This window comes from Notothenia rossii, assembly GCF_949606895.1.
Source record: "Notothenia rossii genome assembly, chromosome: 4".
Classification (NCBI taxonomy): domain Eukaryota; kingdom Metazoa; phylum Chordata; class Actinopteri; order Perciformes; family Nototheniidae; genus Notothenia; species Notothenia rossii.
The window spans coordinates 5731767-5756358 of NC_136902.1; the positions used below are offsets into that span (position 1 = coordinate 5731767).

A 24592-nucleotide genomic window follows, 5' to 3' on the forward strand; every position below is an offset into this window, starting at 1 on the left:
CATTTATCTAACAGCTTCAGCTTCTGGTTAAGCTTCAGCGTTTGTGTCTTTATTAACACTAATACAAGTATGTATATATTGTAATAAACACATTTAAAATACATTATATTGTCATTATTTTTAATATATTACGATGTGCCACTTGTACTTTAACTCCAAATGTTTATATAAATATGCAGGTTTTTTTTCGTATGTATACATCATCTTTTTATTTTATCTTCTTAATGCACAATTTAACTAATTGTGTTTGTTTGAATATTTCTATTTGATCTTTTTATAGTATTTTATTCTACGGAGCACAAAAGTTTATAATATATGTTTTTTTTAGGGCCGGGACTTTAACGCGTTAATTAAGATGAATTAATTACACAAAAATTAACGCATTTTAATCGCACTTATTTTTGCACCGCGGAACGTTTCTCACTGGATGAGTTTCAGGGGTACCGATTATACTGGACCACCAACTAACCTTCATGACTTCAAACAACAACAAACCACAGTGAACAATAGTCAAACGTGAAGGAAGAAGCTGATGAGACCGCTTTGGTTGGCCCCGTGGATGGGACATTTTGTTTTAAAAAACGGACGGATGGAACCATCGATAAGAGCACGGTTGTTTGCAAATTATGCAAAAAGGAATTTGCATATCACCGCAGCACATCAAGCCTCAAGTATCACCTCAATGCAAAACCTATAGCAGCTAGCGTGGAAGCTAGCGTGGACGTTAGCCCGACTCGGAGTACAAGGACCCACACCCAATTCGCGTTGATCAAACAGTGGCCTATGAGAGATTTTATTTTTCATCAGGATATTGGAAGAATAGGAGGGATTGAGGTCAATCACTGGCACTTTTTTATTTGATTTTAAATGGTACACTTTATGTTGAACTATTTATTATGTTGTTGGTGCAACTGGCACTTTATGTTGAACTGTTTATTGTTTTGGCCAAGGTTATTGAGAGAGTTGGACTGAAATTGATTAGATTTTTTAAATCAACTGTTGGTAAATCAACAAAGTCTGTTCTGGCCTCTGAAGCAACAGAGAGATGTTTTCTAATAGTCAGGGTTTCCAATGTTCTGAATGTACTTGAAATTATTGTGTTTTACTTAAAAAACAAAGTGTTATAGTTTACAGAAGGTCTACCTACCTATAGGCTACCTGAATCTCTGAAATGTACTATATTCCTAAATATGCTATTGCTACACTTTATGGCAAAAATTGCACTTTTCTGTTGGTCTTTGTTAAATACCACCTTGAAAAAAAATAAACAATGTTTTGTTGCTTAAGCTTATGTATGCAGTCATTATTCAATGGTATACTAAAATCCATGTGAAAAAAATAGCTTCTCACTGTTCTCAGGTCAAATATTTATATGTGATTAAAAATGAGATTAATTGCGATTAATTAATTACAAAGCCTCTAATTAATTAGATTAATTTTTTTTATCGAGTCCCGGCCCTAGTTTTTTTATAAATTAAAATGACTTCATAGCAAAGCAGTTTAGTCCATTCATCAATTAGCCGATAGAGAGAAAACATTTTGTCTTTATTTCTGCAATGTGTAATGGGCTCTTTGTTTAACACAGTAACTATATTTTGATGATTACTTTGACTTCAGTAAATCTTCCGATCATTCAGGAGTATTTTTACAGTTAAGTAAAAAATGTAAAAACTTCATCCAATATCTGAAAAAGTGTGTAAACTTGAAACAGCCGTACCCAGTCTGCAGTGCAGAAGTTAACAGCTTCAGCAAAGTTGTATCCCTGATTGAAGCCGCTGTGGTACGCTCGGGGGAACGTGATGACGAACTCTCCCGCACACTGGTTCGTACGAACAACCTGCAGATCAGAAACACACGTCAATCAAAGAGAACTTTCCTTACTACCCATATTTAATAATAATAATAATAATAATAATAATAATAATAATACTACATGGGAATCTTACAGCGTTTTTCCTAATGCTCAAAGACGCTTTACATAAAATCAGAACAAAAAATGTACAAAAAAACATGAACAGTATTCCTAATCCGAGTGTGAGTAAAGTGGGGGGGTGAATAAGTGAGTGCCGGATTTTCAGATGTGACTGGGAAGGGAGTTCCAGAGGGAGGGGGAGGCTGCAGCAATATGTCTGTCTGTCTGTCTGTCTGTCTGTCTGTGTCCGTCCGTGTCCGTGTGTGTGACCGTGTGTGTGACCGTGTGTGTGACCGTGTGTGTGACCGTGTGTGTGACCGTGTGTGTGACCGTGTGTGTGTCCGTGTGTGTGTCCGTGTGTGTGTCCGTGTGTGTGTCCGTGTGTGTGTCCGTGTGTGTGACCGTGTGTGTGTCCGTGTGTGTGTCCGTGTGTGTGTCCGTGTGTGTCCGTGTGTGTGAGACTGACCGGTACGCCGTGAGACATGAGGATGTTGGGGTTCATGATGGTGACTAGCTGGTGCAGGAGGTCAGGCTGATACTCAAACAGCTCCGGGGTCAGCTTCTTCATCACGGCCTCCAGACGCTCCGCCGCCACAGAGGGAACCCCGTACCACGTCTTCGGTTCCCCCCTGGAGACCATGAGATATTGGGAAGGAAAGAAAAGAGAGGGAACGTTATAGTAAGAAGTAACACTGAGTTAAATGAAGACAATACATTTCCCAAACCGTTTTATAGCAAAGTAAATGAGGGATTTCTCTGTTCTTAAGTCACTTCTTTTAAGTCGCTTTAAATAAAACTCTCAGCTGAATGAAATTTAATATAATTAGGAGCGATAACAATTCTTGATAAGGCGTAAAGAATTGGTTTCATGATCAGTGCAGCATGAGTATCAGACAAAAAAGTATGTAAGTATTGTTTGTTCTTGTGATGTTCAAATAAAAACAAGGACACACACACACACACACACACACACACACACACACACACACACACACACACACACACACACACACACACACACACACACACACACACACACACACACACACACACACACACACACACACACACACACACACACACACACACACACACACACACACACACACACACACACACACACACACACACACACACACACACACACACACACACACACACACACACACACACACACACACACACACACACACACACACACACACACACACACACCCCAAAGCATAACTCTTTGCCTACCAGTGCAGGTAGTTGATGGAGTAGCTCCAGTGGTCCTCGATGTGCCAGCAGAAGGCGGAGAACACCATTCCGCAGTAGAGCCAGGGCACCTTCATCCCAGAGATGTCTCCGTTGATGTGGCACAGCAGAGACTGCTCCAGCACCGGCATCACGTTCAGGTTCCAGCCGCTGCGAGCATACTCCTGAGCAACCAGGGAGAGAGAGAGAGCAGAGGAAATGATCTCTGGAGTCTAATATTGGTACGGCCACATTTCATAGAATCAACAAACGACTCATGAGCTGATAACCAGTTCTATCACAGACAGAAACATGTTGCTGGGTCTAATTACCAACATATTGTAATCTCTTGTTTGTTTGACTGTTATTGCACCTGCAGGATTCTCCCTCACTATGTGATGCCTCTGTTTCAATGTGTAGAGAGCCACAGTGACGCGTCCTAAAACCAGGAAGTAAATCAGTATGTCACCACTTCCTGTTCCCTCGTCTCAGAGCCAATGGGATCTCTCCATAGGATTTAGGAGAATAGCTGGAAGTAAGGTCTGTGGTTGAAACACATTAAAGAGACGGATCACGTTTTGTTCTATGACATTAAATCCATCAGCAGTGACCCCACTGGTGATTTCTGAAGAGTGGACGTGTCTGAAAAACGATGGTTGTTACCAAGTGGCTGAATAGGACTACAGAAGTTGTGGAGGCCGTTGTACGTCATTACGCCGAACGCGTAAACACTCCTCTAAGTTTGTTTCTGTTCTGCTTCAAAGCAAGTCCCTGCCTCCTGCAGACTGTTCAAACAAACGCTTCAACTCGTACCATTTAGAATCTGTGTGTTTGAATATGGATCTGAAGTTGGCGTGACGTTGAAGCAGCGACCCTGCTGTAGTTCCTTTATAACATAACGTTAGCATTTTGCTTCTGGCGACTAGATTTATGATTAGAAAATGATAAAAGTAGGAGACATGTGGAGATTATCCGGCTGAACAAAACGTGATCCGTCTCTTAAATGTGTCTCAACCACAGACCTTATCTCCAGCTGTTTTCCTAAACCCTATGGAGAAATTGCATTGCTTTTTTGTCGAAGGAACCGGAAGGAGTTTACTTCCTGGTTTTAGGACACGTCACTGCACCTCTCTATACTGTTCCCTTATTGCAAATGTTTACTACTCCCTGTAACTGCAAGTATATTTTCATTGTAACTGGTGAAATGTTCTCAACTGTCTTCTAAATAAAGAATAGTAATACAAAAAAATTAAAAACACTTGGATACAGGATAGACCATTAAACTACAAACATATTGTATCAATTATCTTTTAGTAATGCAAGTAAAACAAACATCAAAAGAACCTCAAATTACATTTTTGCACAAAATAAGTTCAAGCACTTTTAATGAGCACTCGATTTTTCCCATTTAAATCCGCACACTTCCAAGAAAACGGTGCGTACCTCCTCTTCCTTTGTGAGCGTCTTCTTGCCGTTGTCCATGGGGAAGCCGCTGCCGAACTCTTTGGAGTGAATGTCCGCTCCGTACTCCACCACCACGTCCTCCTCGATGCTGCTCACCAGCCTCCAGAACTCCCTCTCCACCAGCTCCGTGGGAACCATCTACAGCGGGGAGGATGGAGATTAGTCTCCGTGTGCTTTATGATAAACAGACGACGTCTTGTGTGTGTTCTCTTACATGGACAGGCATGTTGAAGTAGTCTGCTTTGAAGGCGTCCGCCATTTCCCCGAAACTCTGCAGGGTGTACTCTCGTGTCGCCTGTTCAAAGCCGAATGCTTCTGCAGGTTTCTTGCACTCCTAAAAAAGTATACAATTAAGGCGAGACACTACAGGGGAATAGGGGAATTGTTTTAACGTAAAGATATCAGCTAGAAATGTCTCCAGTTCATTACTTACATTAAGACAATTGTTTTTTGTATTACAAGTTTTATGAAATAACATGTTTAAATATGCAAATGAGCACAATCTCATTAAATATGCGCATATTTTAATACATTTCAGGAACATAAATCTGAATATTGGATAAAGCCAGGTTCAAAATTCTTGTTTCATTTTGTAGTCATATTCGAATCTACGGTTTTTACGGAAGGGATTTTGGATATCTCTTTTTATCACATAAAATATCAATTTTCGCCATGTTTTTAGGTATAATATGTTATATAATTCAGGCTTTGAATGTTATATGAACAAACCCTTTTGTAAAAACCTTCAGAATATTGATAGGAATATAACTGGAAGGAGGTTTGGTGTATCTACGTGCTACTGAAGTGAAATTTCTGACTCAGAAGATGAGAAAAAACTCATTTTGAGAAAACGACCTTTAAATATTGCTGTGTGACGCTACTCCGTGAAGGTACTTCATGGTCAGGGTCATTTGTTTTTTGTCTAACATTGCTTCGTGCGAGTGTCCATTGTTGTGGTCTTCTATGTGAACGTTTTTTTCGCTGTTCTTTTGCCATTTTGAGATAAAAATTCCTAGCGGAAAGCTAACCAGGAAGTGTTTTAGCACACCACGTGACGCATCTGAACGAATCACGTTGTCAGAAGTTGACACCAGCCAATGAGATTTCGTTTCTTGGTTTAAGACCCTTTTGTACTTTTATGATTGGTTGCTGATACAAAGGACATGACCATATTTGGATCCGATGAGATTGTGCAGGAGAGACTGATGACATGGTGCAAACAGCGGTCGCCGTACTTTATGTTACGTTAGAATGCTAACTTTTGGAGAATTTAGGAGAAATCTACAAACGCAAATAGACAAACTATAGTCAAAATAAACACCTAAATGTGTATTTTGTACATTTTCCTTCCAAAAGCCTGAAAAAAACATGTTATGGAATTATAATAGCACAAAATCTCAAAATTAACCAGTGCATGAAAAACAGTTTTTGCCTGCCGTGTCTCACCTTAAACGTTAAATTAGTTCTCGTGGTTAAAAAAAAAAAAATCCAGCAAAAAGTGTGTTATAGGCGTGGGGAACATTTGTACTCACCTCTGCGACACATTTCGGGCATTTCCAGTTGCCTTTAGGAAGATCAGTGAGGGGGGGCAGCAGGCAGAAGGTGTGGTAGTTATCGTCGCAGCCGTCACACGGTAACAGTTTCTCATCATCGTCTCCGCGACCACACATCCGACACACAAAAGAGTCCACCTTTGAACAAGTGAGGAAAATGTTTAAAATATGGATTCTAGGCACATTTTAAAGATGGCATTAAAACCCCTTTTTAAGCTACCAAATTTAAATTTTTATAAAAATAAATGTTTTAATACCAGATGGAATATTATGACAACTCGAAGTGACATAAAAGACCTGAATGTGTACATCAAGGATTTTGATTCAAACTGTACCGTCTCATCTAGTTAATACATATATACAAATACACACCCTTACAGCCCTGTTTTGCCCTATTGGTGTTTATGATTTGATGATCTATACCAGGGGTGCCCAATACGTCGATCACAAAGGTAGTGTTGGTAGATTGCATGGCGTTGAAAAAAAAAAAAGTTAGCCAATCATCCACCCTTACTTTGGCATTTGCCACTTGATTGACGTAAAGGTAAGTCAGTCTGAGATCTCATCTTTTCTAACACGCGGTTCACCACGCATGAGCTGAGTACCTAGCTAGCCTTCCAATTTATACAATTCTACTGAAGAAAGGGCAAAACATTGACGTAATGACCAAAAATGTACTGAGTTGTATTGTGCCATACGGGTTCAAGCAGTTATGCAAGGAACACCAACATAAGGAATACTTAGCACTCTTAATGTAGGTAGACGGACCCTCCTTACACGCAGTGGGACCTCACCTCGTCATCTGAAGCACAAATGTTATATTGATATTCAATGTTGTCATGGAGATATAATCCTTTTACTTACACACTGCGGGTTGTTGAGGTTGCCTCGGAGCCTCATTTTCATTTTGGGAAAAGGTCCTTTTGCTTCGGCTCCCTCCTCATATTTCCCCTTCCCTTTCCCTCCTTCCTCCTCCTCCTCCTCCTCTTCCTCTCCTGGTTCTTCCGTCTTCACATCAGCCTTAACGGGGACAGTCTGAGGAGGGGGTTGAGGGCTCGATGTGCTCCCGTCACTCTTCTTCTCCTCCTGAGGCTCTAATGTCTCGGTTTTGATCGAAGTATCACCGGGAGCAGGAGACACGCTTTCCTTTATGGTTTGAGGCGGCTCGTCTAAAAAAGAGAGGAGTGTTTGGATAGTCAGTTATCACAACATATTGTTAACGTGAAAATAAAATGAAAACCTGGGCCAACATGTTGTTGCGTTGTCATGGAAATGATCTTTACATCTGTAACACACAGAACAGGACGCTCTATTTGGCGGAGGTGTCACGCTTGCAAGCATTAAAACGAAGATCTCAAAATACGATATTGTGTTTCTTTGCATAACTCGTCATTTAGTATAGACAGCAGCTGATTTTAAGTTGCTACGACAATCCTATGAGACATTTGCATGAAATTGTCTTAACTAGCATAATGAATATTTGAGTCATGTCCTTTGTCCACCAAAATCCTATTTGTTCCTTTCTCCAGTCAACAGAGAGGGATGGACATGAAGTTATCGTGACTTTGACCACCTAAACTCTTCTTCCCTGCACGACTGAGTCCAAGAAGATGTTTGTGATAAAAGTAAAGGAATTCCTTCGAGGCGTTCGTGGGAATGGGAGGAATGCATTGAAGGAGGGATGGACAACCCGGAAAACAAAAGCCTTCGGGTACAGCTGTTTGCTGGCGTGGACGCAGAACAAAAACTAGACTGGACAAATAATTGAGGAGCTTGAAGTTATTGCTTCAGTTGCACCAAAAAATAACGAATGATGCATTGTTGCCTCCAGTTTCCCATTACAAAAGACCTTATGATGCGTGTCTCTGTGTGTCTGAGATGGTGGTTAACCTGTTAAGCCCGAGCCTGAGCCTGTTTTTCAGGCCTCAGGCTCGAAGATGACATTCCCAGAACTAATGACCATATCTTCCCTTCTCAAAAGGGGGTACATTAATAATGTTTTTTCTCAAAGCAATGATAAATCTGTGAGTTGGATGTGGAAAAGTCAGAATCAATATAGATTTTTTTTTATTTTAAAAGTAAATTCTGATTGAACATAGTAAAAAAAAAAAAGTAAATTACAGTGTCCGTCCAAAAAAAATAAACATTACTTATATTGAAAACCAACCTTGAATGATGGGATCGGAGACTAAAAGCTTCAGGAATCCAAACTATAACATATAATAAGTACCCTGTATCCAGATTGATGCAAAACAAGTGATATTTGACCTTCTTAGAGAGATTTAGCACAAAAAAAAACACTTCTGGGGTCATTTGAGTGCATTTTCCATATCTCTGGCCCCCTTTGATCGATTTTGATGATTGACACATCTTTTGAACCGTTAGAGCCAATAGAATCGAGGGGAAGTTCCTAAAATCCATTTAAACATTACCCATTGGTGAATGAGTGATGCGTAGCCAGAATGCCCAAAACCGGAAGCTGTCATACTCTCTCGTAGCAGCTAATATGAAATCTCCGTTATTGACATAAATATGAAAATGGATTATCAGTAATCATTTCAAAGTGACGGAGACACATTGGATTAACCTACGGATTAACCTTCAGCAGCGTTTTTATCATTTTAATGCCATTGAACACAACTTTTGATTTGAAACAACAAAGGTCAGACTTATTTTCCGATTTGGTCCCGTAGAGCTAATGTTTTTGTTATTGTTTGTTGTCATTTCGCCGCGAGTTCGGATCGCTCAGTAATGATACTAATACCTGTAGAATCTGTGGAATCTCAGCTTCCTAATCGATACCTTGTTTGTGCAGATACGATAAGTAATAAGGCTATTTTAACGTGAGTTCTGTGCTAAGTGTGTTAGCATTGTTTCGCTCAGGGCTCATTTAGACGCTTCTTGTGAGACTTGTGTTTTGTTTCGGTAAAAATGGTTCGTGTCGTCAGATAGCTGAGTTTCTTCCCGTTAATCGGGTATGACACATTAATAGGTTTTTAAATGTTAAGAAGCCCTGAGACACAGTTTTGTGAAAAAAAACAAATGTTGTGGTTGTGCCCCTTACCTTTCTTTCTGAGGCCTTTCTCCCTCGCCATCAGTCCGAGGCCCATCATCTTGGGCCCGGCGCCGTAGATCTGCAGCTTCTTCAGCTCTGGGTTCTTCTCGATGTCCTCCTCTGTGGGTTCAGGCTGTGGGTAGAAGGACATTTTCATCATCAAAGACGTATCAGTACGGATGGACAACAACTCTACTCTCCACAGCACACAGAGCCAAGCGAGGGTCTGGGCATGAGGGCGGAGCGATGGCATCACGAGAAGGGATCACACTCAAGAGAAGTTAGCTCAGATCACAGTGAAAGATTTAACGTTAAGACCCACAACCAAAACAAAACACACATCTCCAGCAGTTGCAATCATACAGTCAGATGCTGTTATTAGACCTTTGTTAATAAAACAAATGTTTGTTTCCTATCAATTATAAATGAAAAGTTAGTCTGAAAAACACACATCTTTCATTCAGAAGTTTGATAGCCACTCTCTTTACTGTTGTTTTTATTTGCTTGAGTTTGATGCATTAACATTAGCTGATGCTGAGTTTCTCAAGACATTTAAATGTGATTTACCAAGAGGAAAGTCACTTTTTTTCTTTGCAATGTCACAAGCAAGTGTCCTCCTTTTAGACACATTTAGGAAAGATGTGTTTAAATAGTTGACGTTTGTTTTGTTGGTCAGAGTCGTTTCCGTTCACATTTCTTCTCACTTTTTTATTACTGGGGCATATTCTCTAAAGCTGGAGCCACACGGGAACGGTAACGCAAACGAACCAAAATCGTTATCAAAAAAGTCTTCCGTCCACACGCAATAGGCACCAGAAACGTGTCCTTTAACGCGAGACCGCTCGACCCGCTGGAGACTAGGGTTGCCAGAAACTGACCATGATCAAAATCGATGATTCGGCAGCCCTGGCGAATAATAATCGATTATTCGACCGACCCCCCCGTGGGAGAGAAAAGAAAAAAAATCAGACAAAAGGAATTCCGTTGTTTGTGTCATTTAACTTCCTTTGGAGTTGTAAGTTCTTAGTAGTTCCAAGAGGAGGAACTATTTTTACCTTCCACTTTGTTCATCTTTAGTCGCACGTGTGAGGGAGAGGGGGGGTGGGGGCGGGGTCGGTGTGTAGCGTGCTGCAGCAGCAGTCTGCTCTGCACGCAGGCTTCCTCCAAGTTTACAGTAAAACAAACTGGTGGTGTGACCAATGGCAATTTACAATTATTAATACTATTATTAGCATTAGTCTACATTTTGCTTGAAACTAAGCCAGAAAAAAAAAAGAAAAACATAAATAATAATAAAAATATATATACCGGTAAATAAAATCGATTTTTAAAAATAATATTCGATTATGGAGACTGTAACGAATATTCGAATAATCACTGGCATCCCTACTGGAGACGCTGTAGTACATGTGCCGGGCCTTTAAGTGGCGCTGTACTTCCGCCACAAAATACACCAAAAGCAGCGAAGAAGACTTCCGAGCATGGTTTCCATGGTTGCCCTTCTGTTTATTCTCCGCGTGGATTTAGCAGCAGAGGTGGGGAGAGGCAGGGCTCTTTTTCTCCGTCAGCAGCAGCTGATCTCTGATCTCTCTCTCCTGTCCGATTAGACTTCACTCGAGTTTATGTCCATATCGATCAGATCGAGCTGGTTCCAATGATATGACTGCCTGAGTGTCAAAGGACACCTAAACAATAAGCGACATTTTGACCGGAGGATTTTAGACTTCGGCTAACGGAAACTCTGCCGTGCGGGGGGGGTCTGGGTGCACTGTCCTGCGAGATACCGGGACCTGGCTCGAAACACTTGGAAAACTGTTGTTGTGGGCGAAACACATCAGCAATGAGTCATGACGCGGGACACACGGGGGTGTGCAGGAGAGGTGGGGGGGGGGGTGGGGCGTCTATATGATAGAGAACTGTAGCGGATACGACCGTTACCGTCCCCGTGTGGCTCCAGCCTAAGCCTTTTTCATCCCAAAAGGACCTCGTATACAGAAAAATAGCACTGAACCATGTGTTCCTTATGTAAGCTTTTGGATCTGTGGAGACATGAGGTGTGATTTTAAAAGAGATCAGTGCTTTAAATATTTCTTGGGTACTTTTTTTTGATAAAAACAAAAATAAGATGAGACCGTATCACGTTGTAGTGAATGCTTGTTCATGTCAGACTTCCCGTGCATTACATAATTGTTGCGCCACACTCTGCTGGCCTCTAGTTCAGTCTGCCATATGATTGCAAACTTCACACACAAGTCACGTGTAAAAAGCAAAGTAGACAGAAACACAGAAGGTCTTAACGTCTCTTTCGCTAAACACAATAGATCTAAAAAAGGCACATAAAAGCAAGATTTAACAACCGGTTAAACTAACAACGTGTTCTCTAAACATTTAAAAAGGTGTTATGGTCATTTCACACACTGGAGGTTTAGTCCTAATCTGGGAGGTTGGGCTGCTACAAATCGATAGTCTTTGTGCAGTCTGAATGCTAGAACGGCCCATTAGAGCTAATGCCGGTAAACATATAAATCATGGAGCCACGTGAGTTGGTCATATTAACGGATGAAACGCAGAACTCCCTAAATGAATGCCGTACATTTAGGAGAAACTAACACGGACTTTTTGTTTACCAGAATAGGAAATGACAAATGTAATAGAAAAGACTGGAATATTCTGAGATAATAATTGTGAGAAAGAACCTTGGGTGTTGTGATTTGTGTCAATGCCTAAGATTATGATTATATGGTGATGCTGGGCTGAAACCACAAGTCTTTTTTTTCCCTTTTTTATGTAAATCCGAGTCGTTTTTGTCAGGGAATAATTTCCATAGATGTTTATCTTTTGCCCTCTGACGCAGATGCCCAGCCTTAGGCAGCATGCTATCTCCCATAGAAGGTGCTGCCCTAGCATTTTTTTTTTTGTTGTTACCAGTTTGTGACCGGGCAACTGTCGGTCAGAGATAGTTATTGTTGTGGGACACCTGGAACACATCCTTCTCCGGGTGCAGATGACCCCGAGCCATAAGCGACAACAACTGTGATTCAGTGTCCTCAGCTGTTTAGTCTTTCTATTGAAGAATGTTGATTATTCCACTCTGAACTAGTTCAAACCTGGAGCTACAGGAGGGCTCTTCAGAATTGATTGTGGCCTCTGAACCGTGTGGTCAGACCGTGACCCGTGACATGTCTTGTGAATTCTCCGGCAAAAGCTCCAAATAAACCGTCAGTGTTTGCCATCAAAGCTCCAGCTCTCCTCGTGTCTCTCTGAGTCCTGACTCCAATTGCTTCAGAAGTTTCCCCCACCGTTTTCTTTCGAATTATTATTAGAATATATCACAAAAAAAGGGAAAAAAACGAGTTTTCTCAGAGATTCTTAAGTTTATCTTCTGAATATTCCCCCTGCCCTGCCTATGCAATAGCCTTAACATGCAGTCCAAGGATTCATCCTATTCCCACAACAACATATTGTATATAAATGTCATGACAACTTTGTCAGTGCCAAAATCTAGACGGGTACAACATGTTTCCAAAGAGAGTAATGGAAAATGCTTGATGTTTGTTTTTACTCTCCTCCTTGTATTACATATGTGCAAATATAACTGCCTATTGTTATATATTCCCTGACTGAGTAAATAAACCTTTTTCCTGGCACCTAAACTCTGTTACATGTGGGACGGACAAAGCAGATCAACACAGCTTGATATTAGAGGGGCAATGAAACAAACCTGGAGAAGCTTGGAGGCAAACAAGAATGATGTGATAAAAAAAGAACAACTCTTTTTTTGAATGACCGTCCAATCAGCAGACCAGTCTCTGCAAGTGAAATGAAAACCTACGAGGTTCCCTCTGTGTGAGTGCACTCGAAGGAGAAGTCATGCAGCCACACAGTTAGCTGCTGCAGAGCGGAGAGAGCGAGGCGAAACAGCAGGAAGGCACACAGAAAGCCCAGCCACAAAGCAACCAGAACACAGAAGAAGGGCATGGTGAGAGACAAGAGAGCCAGACGATTGGCAGTTCGGGAAAATGTTATGTTAAAGATTCTTCAACAGCAATTAGTTCCACGTCTGCATGCGTTCATATATTCTTGTATGTATGTATCCTTACCCTGTTGCGGTTTAAACTACTGCATTTCCCCACAGGGATTAATAAAAGTCCATCTTATATTCAAGGCCAATTACTAAGTTGTAGATAGAATAGCATTGGGAGGGATGAAACCCTCTAATGGTCTCCCATGCAGAGCACACAGCAAACAGTGACATGTGTTCTCTGCATTTAACCCATCCTAGCACTAGGAGCAGTTGGCAGCTATCGTACAGCGCCCGGGGAGCAATGGGAGTGAGGGGGGGAAGGGGGGTGTCTGGTGCTTTGCTCAAGGGCACCACAGCAGGGCAGGAGGTGAACTGGGACCTCTTAAAGTAGAAGTCCACACTCCATATTTTAGGTCTGATCGGGGACTTGAACCGGCGACCCTACGGCTCACAGTCCAAGCCCCTACTGACTGAGCCACTGTCTGATTGGATTGGGTTTTTGGCGAGAAACTAGTCTCCGAATGCCTTTGTCCAACATAAGACAACATAGGGCCTACAGTTAATTTACAACATATATTCAAAACAGCCGTGGTAATCTACTGTGGTAATGTTCTAGTCCTTTCTAGTCTGTAAATTAAATTAAACTATCATTTAAATGCCAAAGAGTTTCTTTTATTTCTGTGTGACCCTATAACGGCTTAGGGGGTATGATCGCATGTTAATGGAAATGTTTTAGTTGACACTTCAGAGGGGGTGAGGTGGTTTAGGAAAAAGATGGAGATGGAGGAGGAGGAGGAGGAGGAGGAGGAAGGCGAGCTGATTTGCTGAAGAGGCAGTACCGCAGAGATGAGCTGAGAGCCAGTGGTGAGAGGATGGGGGGCCAGATCCTCTGGACCCTGCAGGGGGAGACAACAACAGCAACAATAAACTAAGACAAGAGGGGGAAAAGGGAGATGAGAGGGAGGGAGAGAGCCACCTGACACTTGGACACGTAATGAGACATCTGATGCCGGTCCATAGGACATATTGTGGGTATTTGTTAATTCAATTGAAAACTAGACACCATTTAGATGGGGTTGCATCATATTAAGTACGAGTGGTTTAGTTTCATTTCGTAAGTGGCCTCAACTATTATGAAAGCATACCGTTTGAGACTAGATTTCTAGTATTTCAGGTTTGGCAACATGGTTGTGAAAGTGTTAAGAATGTAATGGTTGCCGTCCAAGTGGGTTATCATGCACAATACTTGTAGTCCAGTTAAATAATTTAAAAAAAGAATTGTACTGACTTTTTGCCTTTAATACTTGTTTGATTAAAGCTTAAGAATGCTCAACAAATTGCTCAATTATTACAACAAAAAAAAAGCAATAGGAAATGGATTTCATATTAAGAAGCCCATTTCTTAAAAGTGTCCTTATTGGGTGCCACAGTGACGCGTCCTAAAACCTGGAAGTAAGTTAGCATTTCACCACTTCCTGTTCCCTTGACAAAAAAGCAATGCAATTTCTCCATAGAATTTTGGAAAATAGCTGAAAGTAAGGTCTGTGGTTGAGACACATTTAAGAGACAGGTCACGTTTTGTTCAGCCGGATAATCTCCACATGTCTACCCTACTTTTATCATTTTCTAATCATAAATCTAGTCGCCAGAAGCAAAATGCTAACGTTATGCTATAAAGGAACTACAGCAGGGTCGCTGCTTCAACGTCACGCCAACTTCAGATCCATATTCAAACACACAGATTCTAAATGGTACAAGTTGAAGCGTTTGTTTGAACAGTCTGCAGGAGGCAGGGACTTGCTTTCAAGCAGAACAGAAACTAACTTAGAGGAGTGTTTACGTGTTCGGCGTAATGACGTACAACGGCCTCCACGACTTCTGTAGTCCTATTCAGCCACTTGGTAACAACCATCGTTTCTCAGACACGTCCACTCTTCAGAAATCACCAGTGGGGTCACTGCTGATGGATTTAATGTTAAACAAAACGTGATCCGTCTCTTCAATGTGTTTCAACCACAGACCTTACTTCCAGCTATTTACCCAAATCCTATGGAGAGATCCCATTGGCTCTGAGACGAGGGAACAGGAAGTGGTGAAATGCTAACTCACTTCCTGGCTTTAGGACTCGTCACTGTGGCACTCTATTGTGTGAATCATCTAAATACATTGAAACTAAAAACAATATCTGCATCAATCTTTAGTTTGTATTCCCGTCAATGCAGCATGTAAAACAATATGCAAAACACAAGATGCATTTCAGCAGCATACATTAAAAAAGAACTAAGCATTGGTTAGCGTTACGTTCCCAATGTATAATAAGTAGGTCAACAAAAACCATGGGAAGAAGGTTTTAGAAAATACAGCTGCTCGTAACCAGCGTGAGATAATGGTTTTGTGTATTGGTGATATTAGGGGGGGTGGGGGGGGGGGGGGGGGGTGGGTTGTGGCTTATGAAATAAACAGGTATGTCGAGATGGAAGGAAGTGGAACAAAAACAAAAAGCAGAAAACAATGGCAGCCATGGAGCAGAGAGCTGAAAATGCAGCGTAGCGTGTCAGCATGGAGGAAAGGTTGTGAAGCTCTGAGTGCACCGTCACATCTTCCTGTAAATGTAACTCAGGCACATGGCACATGGGTAAGCTTTGGAGAAAGTGGATTACATGACACCATGGAGGAACACGCTAGAATATCTTTCATCCAGCAGACACTCGAGACGTCTGTCTGATCGACTTTTTGTTTGCCTGTAATGATGGACGCTGTTATGATTTTCCTTTGGCTCCTAGTTAGATGGTCCTAAAACTTTACAATGTTAACAAACATGTGTGTATCACTTTAACCCTTAGATGCATAAGTGGGTCTTTTTGGACCCGCTGAGGTGGTTTTCTTGAAGTATCTTTGTAATTACATTTTTCTATCATTTCATATTCAAGCTATTCCTCAAAAAACATATATTGGATATCATGCCATTCAAATTTTACATTTTATAAATTTTAAGAAATTGTAGTTTTTGTATTTCTACCCCAAGCTTCCATAAGTGGGTCAAAAATGACCCGCATGCGTTTCTATGGGAACCTTTGATTCTTATCACCTGTTGCTGTCAGGAATACATTCACTGTAGACCACACAGACTACATCACACGTGACACCTCTCAGGAAGATTATTTCACACAGCAAGATCTGATATAATAATAATGATAATAATAATTAGGGCTGTCAGTCGATTAAAATATTTAATCGCATCAGCTTGTAGATGGTATTTTAAACTAGATGCGCTCTGAAACTACGGGGCAGCCGAGGACAAAAAATACACATGCGTTAATCCCGTTAAAATAATTAGTGGCGTTAATCTTTTTTTGCATTAACGCGTTAACTTGACAGCCCTAATAATAATAATAATAATAATAATAATAATAATACGTTATATTTTTATAGGGCCTTTCAAGGACTCAAAATCGCTTTACAATATAAGGGAAGGTTAGTACCGGTATATGACTATCTAACTTGATCAACCTGCATGGATTGATGGGGGGTGGGCTATGAGTAGACAAGAGGAGAAGAGATGAGTTTTGAAAAGGGACTGGAATACTGTGAGGGTCTCAGAATAGCGGAGATCTTTGCATCGATATGTTCAAAATAATTTTTTTATGTAAACAACATTTCTAAAATTATAAATACTGAAAGATTAAATATAAAATATTTCTAGTGTGAACCAAAATATAATACTAAATGTTATACAAGTGATTTTTCTTAACCAAAATGACAGAAATGGCATAAAAACACATGATTCTAATACAGGTCCTTTTTGACCCACTTATGGAAGAGTGTAGGGTCCAGTCACTCTAAGGGCATCTAAGGGTTAAAATAAAGCTAGAGCTAGTAGAAAATGTTTCTACTGTACCTTCCTAAGACTTTAACTGTGGAACAGGTGGAGAACAGTTTAAAACAAACACATTCTTACCTTTCACAGAATAAAATAGACAAACAAAAAAAAGTATCTCAGGATAGCCTGAATACACGTTAGTCAAATTCACAGCTAAACACAATATTTTAGTTAAGCAGCATTTACATTGTTACTCTACTTATTTTTCTATAAAGTGAAGATTTGATTACTTTTGAAACATGCTCTGATAGAATAACTGTCTGCCGTTGGAAAAACACAATATTTTACAGATGCAGTTTCACTAATCCCATTTTGTTTTTAAATAGGGTCGTAAGGTGATGATCATCTGTGGCGCTAATTGAATTGTGATCCTTAGTGACCAGTTCAGTGTCAGGTTCCTGCTCACTGGTATGTAAACGTACTGAAAGGAGAAAGTGAAGGAGCTGTAACTCACATCGGGCTGGCAGCGGCTAGCTCTGCGCCCGTAGCTGCTCATCTTGGACGGCTGCACAGACTGTCGCAGCGGTATGGAGTGAGGCTTGTACTCTTTGTCCACCTCCTCTCCGTCGTAGTGCTTCGGCTTGTAATGCTAGAAAGGATGTGGAAAATGTCGTTTTTATTCAAACGTGGAAAGATACAGGGGATGTACAGTAATAAGTTAAAGTGCAGGATATGAACACTAGGGGTGCAACAACTAATCGACTTAATCGATGAACAAATGAGTTGCCAACTAATTCAGTCGTCGATTCGTTGGTGACGTCATCACGTGTGTTTTAGGCGCCATTAAGCTCCAACGTTATCGGTCTTGTTATCGGTACTGGAGACATTTAAAAAATATATGTCATATGTATTATTAATACAAAAACATTATATCGCAGTCTTAATGTCACCAACTCATTTCTAATATGCAAAAAGAAAAAAAAATAGTGCATGATGTATTTTCGACCTTTCCAATCCAGACGAGAGATCTGGAGAAATTGTGCAAGGCATAATAGACCGAATAGTCGATTCATCGTTTCATTAATCGATTATCAAATTAGTCGTTTGTTGCAGCCCTAATGAACACACACACACAACTCAACCAAATAGATATTTAGAACTCTAATTGGCTACATACACACAAATATACTATTTTATTACATTTTTGTCTAAGCATACAATTGAATTTTCCGTTGAAAAGACATTTGTGCATGCTGTAAATGATAGAACCCAAGTAGAGAGGAAATTATGATTTCAGAAAGAATTTATAATCTGCCAAGAAAATTAGGGGGGGTCATTGTTATCCAATAATCGTTACAAAATTACCAAAAATCTAAAAGTGTTTGATACTATCCTCTTGTTTTTGATTTGTGTGATGCCCCAATAGTATTTAATCTTAATATATATATACTAAAAGCAACCAGGTTACTTTCCACAGATGGACACATTCTCAAGGCCGTCTATAAACGGATGAGCCCTGGTATTACAAAAAGGAGAGGTGAGAATGTGTAGATAGGTACCGGCAAGCTGGAGCCAGACTGGAACATCTCGAAGGGGTAGACGATCCTCTCGAAGTGCGAGCGCAGCAGAGAGCCGATGTTCTTCCCCGGAGGGTAACCGAGCCTCTGAGCAACACGAGCCCAGCGCCGCTCCTTACACACCATCTCAAAACCCCCTTCATGCGTCACAATCTGCAGCAGACAAAAGCCAGATGAGAAATCCAGAAATAGGGGGAAAAAAATGAAACAAACAAACACTTATTTAAAAACAAAAAATTCAAGTTTACCCTCGACAGCGCGAACAGATCAAGGATGCGTCTTTCAATATGAGGGATTTTCAACGAGGACGCCTGGACCTCCCAGAACCTGGCGATGCGGTCCAAATAATTCAGCTTCACTCTAGTCTCCGCCTAGATGCATGAGGGATCATCAGGAATACTGGGGTCAGTTCCATCAACGACTTCAATCATCTGTCAACAACGTACAGCTTTGAAGGGAAAGAGAGGACCTTACCTCCAGCTCATTAAGCCTCTGGATGCGGGGTGTGAAGCGAAAGGTGTCCAGCTCCACTGAGAACGGAGGTTGCCAGTCCTGTTACAAAAGCAAAGACAGAAGAGTGGACGTGTCTGAGAAACGATGGTTGTTACCAAGTGGCTGAGTAGGACTACAGAAGTTGTCGAGGTCGTTGTACGTCATTACGCCGAACACGTTTTTATTTGACAGGGACCGTGCACATTGATTAACATTTCTGTAAATGCGCCAACAGGCTATTTTTCATCTGCAATCCCTGGACAGATGTTGAAAGTCATCCTAAAAAAAAAAGTAATCACTTCAAATGACAGTTAAATACAATCATTAAAACAACATTCAACAGAGATGCTTGTATTATGATAAAAGCATATATAAAAACTAGGGCTGTCAAGTTAACGCGTTAATAACCTAACTATGGACAATCATGCGATTAAATATTTTTAATCGACTGACAGCCCAAATAAAAACATAAAAACAAAACAAAAAGACTTATTCACAAAGCAGACAGATAGCAACGGGTCAAGGAACATGTGTACACAGAGAGCGTTGTAAAGGGCAGATTGTGACAGAGCTGATTTTCCACTAACCATGTTTTTAAGTTAGATTGAAATAAACTGCAGGTGTTTTGTTCTCTAATCGTTACTGGGACTGAGTTCCACTGTTGTGCGGCTTTAAAAGAAAATGAAGATTGGGGGAATGAACTCTTCCTTTAATGGAACAACGCAGTCTCCTCTAGTTACAGGTGTGCAGGTATGGTGATAAAATGTCTGAGCGGAAATCATTTGCATATCTAATTACATTTTATAACCAGCTCAACAAGTTGTATTTTGGGAGTATTGGGCAATGATGAGAATAAACTGATTTCTTATCTACTATTTTAAGTGTTTGTGTTCTGCTTGAAAGCAAGTCCCTGCCTCCTGCAAACTGTTCAAACAAACGCTTCAACTCGTACCATTTAGAATCTGTGTGTTTGAATATGGATCTTAAGTTGGCGTGACGTTGAAGTCGTGCTGCTAGACCCGGCTGGAGTTCCTTTATAGCATAACGTTAGAATTTTGCTTCTGGCGACTAGATTTAGGATTAGAACATTATAAAAGTAGGGTAGACGTGTGGAGATTATTCGGCTGAACAAAACGTGCATTTATCAAACAGGTCGGTTTTCACAGATCTTATTTCGAGCTATTTTCCAAAATCCTATGGAGAAATCCCAATGCTTTTTTGTCGAGGGAACCAGCAGCTTACTTCAGGGTAAATACGTCATCCCTACACCGCTATATTAAAAACTTGTGGAACCAAATGCTAAATCAACTTGTCTAATTGCTGCTTCAACTGGGATCACTGTCATTCAGCGTGCTTACTCAAAGAAATATATATATACATGGACAACGGAGATTAAAGAGATAGTGAGCTTAAGTTTGGGCTTAACTCTGGCTTTCAGGCTCAAGAACAAGGTCATGGCATCCTACTTAAGAGCAGTACCACACTATCAACAACTCAAGGCATACACTGATTAGGAAATCAACATTCCTACAAGATCATGGAATCAACTTCAGCGTCGGTAAGGTGACGAACATTTAGTAGTTAAAGTACAATCTGTATAACTGCACGATTATATCCACGAAGCCCTAAAAACGATAAATGGTGACACATTTTCAAATTTGCATTTTCCCTCCAGTAACGCTCTATTCTCTCCTGTAATGTCACTCTTGTAACAATGTAATGTATTTACAGTTAGAAACAAAACATTAATGCAACTGAGCATAATAGTATGTATAAAGAAAGTTACTTACTATAGCTTTTTAATATCTTATTTTGTGTGAACATCCTACATAGTTACCCTGCTGAATTATAATTGTTGCTCAACATCAACTCAACCCACTTCATCTGATTAACTTTGTTGACGTTGCACATAATGTCAGCATGGTCAACACTGCATGCTACAGATGTCACACATAGCGCAGCAGTTGGCATGGCATTGAAGGAAAACGTAATGCAAGCGTGAAAAAATATTTACTTGTGGAGGTCGGATTTTGCAGATTCCAGACTTCTCTGCGATTGGACGTATCTTGGCGATGTAGCCCAGAGGATCCTGAAACTCCTCCCATGACGGCTCAAACACTGGACACTCCGGAGGAGGAACAAACTCTTCCCCTTCCATTGCCCTGAAGATGGACAAGTCAAAACAAGTTCATAAACTGATGGGTATAAACGCAGCATCACAGACAGCATTTTATGTATGAAAGTCTTGTTTATCATTTGTAGAGAACCATTTAAAACCATGCACAGTTTTAGATAAATTAAATCCTTGTTTATCAGAATAGATCTACATTTGTCTTGGTGATAGCCTGTGTGCAACTGTAGGTACACAAAGCTATGTGAAACCTTCTACAAAAATGTTCACTGGTCGATATTTTGTCTTCAGAAATGACACACTCCCAATAACGGGAAACTAAAGCATTTTTTTTTTAAAAGGTCAAAAGGTTAACATGTTTTATACGTGTATGTAAAAACAATAAAAAGCATATTGTACAGCTCCTACAAAAGTTCACTGCATGTGTTTACTTCTCTCTCACCACTTCCTGGTTCAGCACTGCACAGTTACATTGTCATCTTTAAATATATTTAGCACTTAGTTCCTCTGCATGTTTCATAGTTTATCATTTCCTCCAAAACTGAACACAATCTCCAAAAACAAGAGACCTGGATAATCCCAGGATATGGATTTTTGGTGTGGCCATTCTTAAAGACCCCTCCCCCAACATCCGACACAAGAAAACAAACGCCATGCTCTGCCGAATCAACAAGGCCCAAAGTGGTAGAGGGGCAAAAGGTGTACGTGATGCTTTAAGAGTCAATGTAAATCAACAATCAAATGAATTAAATACAGAAGTGACTGCTATATTTTTGTATCCACTTGAGCCAAAAGCATTTTTTCCATGTAATGCGTTTGCATCAAAGTCTTAATATAGGTGTCTTTTAAGGGGGAATTATTGAATACACATCGTGAGTTTTTCACGATCTCATGCTGGGAGTAAAATGTCCTCATGTGTCTGATTCTTTAAAGGCCTTCAGACAAACAATGGCGTGGAGGCCACGAACCCTAGAAGGCCATGAAGGCATCACCACTCGCAGGTGGGATGGACTAGATTCATTCATTCGCTTTAAAAAAAAAGGGACAAATGACAACAAATGCACAACCACTCGATAGCAGAAAGCTAATACTTACATTATATGTCGATTAACGTCTTGTTATTATTACTCGATTATACACAAGATGGCAAGTGTTAGCTCACTACTAGCTACTAAACTAGGGGTAACATTACACACCAGGAACAGCCAAAATAATTGAGAACATGTTTGAAATGTTATTGTTATATTGTGTTAGCTTGGTGTGTTTCAATTATATTCCATCATGAATTGTGTCTATTGTTCAGCTATCGCGATAACGTAAGGATCGAGGCCTTCCACTTCTCGCCTTCCTTTAAATCTATTTAACAAGGACAGTGCACATGAAAAACATTTCTGTACCTGTGCAAGAGTTAGCCAAGAGGCAATTTTTCATCTTTAGTCCCTGGACAGATAATGTTAATCCCCTTAAAAACAAATGGATAGGTAACCAGCGTTAGGTGGGTAAAAAAAAAAGAAGCAATGTAACAGAAAAAACAAGCTAACCTAGCTATCAAATGTAGGTCTAAACTTGGGGAAACTGGTGTTAAAACTAACATTACACACCAGGAAGAGCCATAACTAAATAATTAAAAACATGTTTAAACTGTAATTGCTGTGTAAGCTTGGTGACATTAATTTCTATTCCATCATGAATTGTGTCTATTGTTCAGCTATATTATTATTTATAAATATTATATTTGTACGGGTATAGCTCTATTTCATGTACATATTGCTATATTTTAATGTTATATACGTTTTATTAAAAAGTCTTATGATTTATCTCCTTTAACTGTGTTGCCCCATAAAAACCTGTTTATTTTTTCTATCGCGATAACGCCGCTCTCAGCTACCGTTAGCATCGAGGCCTCCCATGGTTAAAGGTAACTAGCATTTAGGTTGCTAACAAAACTCAGCAATGTAACAGCAAACAAGCTAACCTAGCCTGTAGGCTAACAACGAGCGACCGTTAGTTATTCATATGCAATAAAGGCCAGTTTGTGTGACCCCACTTGCACAACAATGTCTCGGTTACACTGACCCGAAGACACCTCGATGTCCCGGGTAATGACAGGGCTGCTGGTCGCTCTCCTTCCTCTGTTGTTGTGATGAACGCTGGAAATAAAACGGGTCCAGTTGGCTAGCTAACACTGCTAGCTAAAAGTTGAACGTTTTCCAGCCTCAGTTCTCCATATAACTCCGCTCTGGATGGCGGAGGTTTGTTTGCTGGTGTACGAAAGTCTCAAACTTGATCACTTAATGTCTCTATCAATAATTTCCTCGACCAACATCATCACTCTCTTCAAGCCATCCTATCTTTCTTGACGAGACGCCATCTTAGTTTTCTCACGACCGAAGCACAACCCTGGAAGTGTTACCACGTACCGCACGTTTACTCCCAGAAAGTAGTCCCCACGTACGCCTGTTCAAGTCATGTAACTGCAGCGGGATCGGCTGTGTATGGAGAACGGAAATGACAACGTATAAGAATGTAAATAATTAAAATAAATCTATAAAAATACAGAAACACACGAATAAATACATCAATACAGGAGAAATGTATGGAATAATAAATAAATGCTGTTGAGGCGTTAGTGAAAAAGTCAATGACACATTTAATTGTAAAACTGATATTATTATGTTATAATGCATGACTTAAGTAATTGTTATAATGATTATTGTCTCTATTTATTTGTCTTTTATTTTTGTATTACCAAAGCCTGTCAAAAAAAAAAAACTTCATTGATCTACGGGGGTAAAATAAATGTGATATGATACATTTTCTTATAGTATAAACATGCCTATTAACATCAATTATTTATGAGGAAAATGTGAAATAAATGTGTAAAATGTGTGCCTTTTTTTGCTATAATATGTATCAATAATAAATAACAACAATACATATTTTTAAATAGATGATAGAACTATGTATAAAGAAATAAATACTACAAAGTAGGGTTGAGTTTCCCTAATGTGGGACACTCCCTAATGTGGGACACATTTCCAGTGCAGCGCGTAGCACGGTTTAAGCGTGACGTGCCAAACCCGGCCCGTTTTTGTTGCGTTTCCACCAGGGGTAGTTCCGGCTAACGGTTACCTTTTCACAGTTTTTCTGGCCCTCCAAAATCGTGGTTCTTTCCGGGCCAACAACCGGGCTGAGTATAGTGACGTGAGTGGCTACAACTACAAAAAAATGAACATATTTTACCGTGATTTAATTGTAATACAAGTTTTCAAAATAATGCCAAAGTAACAACATACTGATACCGGTTAGTTAAAACCATGAATTAATG

General features: G+C 40.2%; 1 protein-coding gene across 2 annotated transcripts; it reads right to left on the minus strand.

Annotated features, from left to right (window-relative positions):
- Positions 1-1636: 1636 nt before the first annotated feature.
- On the minus strand, positions 1637-23680 carry kdm5c (lysine demethylase 5C). Of its 2 annotated transcripts, XM_079674763.1 has the most exons (15): positions 23341-23680; positions 21148-21295; positions 19116-19193; positions 18890-19012; positions 18624-18794; positions 17579-17713; positions 14084-14140; positions 9230-9353; positions 7030-7334; positions 6145-6303; positions 4827-4946; positions 4592-4750; positions 3152-3333; positions 2379-2541; positions 1637-1837 (listed from the first exon to the last, which is right to left on the minus strand). In XM_079674763.1, exons 2-15 carry the CDS (start codon positions 21289-21291, stop codon positions 1652-1654), a joined length of 2106 nt encoding a protein of 701 aa, XP_079530889.1. In that variant the 5' UTR covers positions 21292-21295; positions 23341-23680; the 3' UTR covers positions 1637-1651. The 2 variants fall into 2 exon arrangements, with proteins under 2 accessions (XP_079530889.1, XP_079530890.1); XM_079674764.1 differs by lacking the exon at positions 14084-14140 and having other exon boundaries at positions 23341-23678.
- Positions 23681-24592: the final 912 nt, after the last annotated feature.

Bases quoted from the DNA above. Each gene is read 5' to 3' on its own strand.
- kdm5c (XM_079674763.1), bottom strand. From the start codon at position 21,291: ATGGAAGGGGAAGAGTTTGTTCCTCCTCCGGAGTGTCCAGTGTTTGAG. The intron at 17,714-18,623 runs GTACCTATCTAC...CATCCTTTCTAG, and splicing joins AGTCTGGCTCCAGCTTGCCG to CATTACAAGCCGAAGCACTA. The intron at 14,141-17,578 runs GTGAGTTACAGC...CTCCCCCTGCAG, and splicing joins CTAGCCGCTGCCAGCCCGAT to GGTCCAGAGGATCTGGCCCC.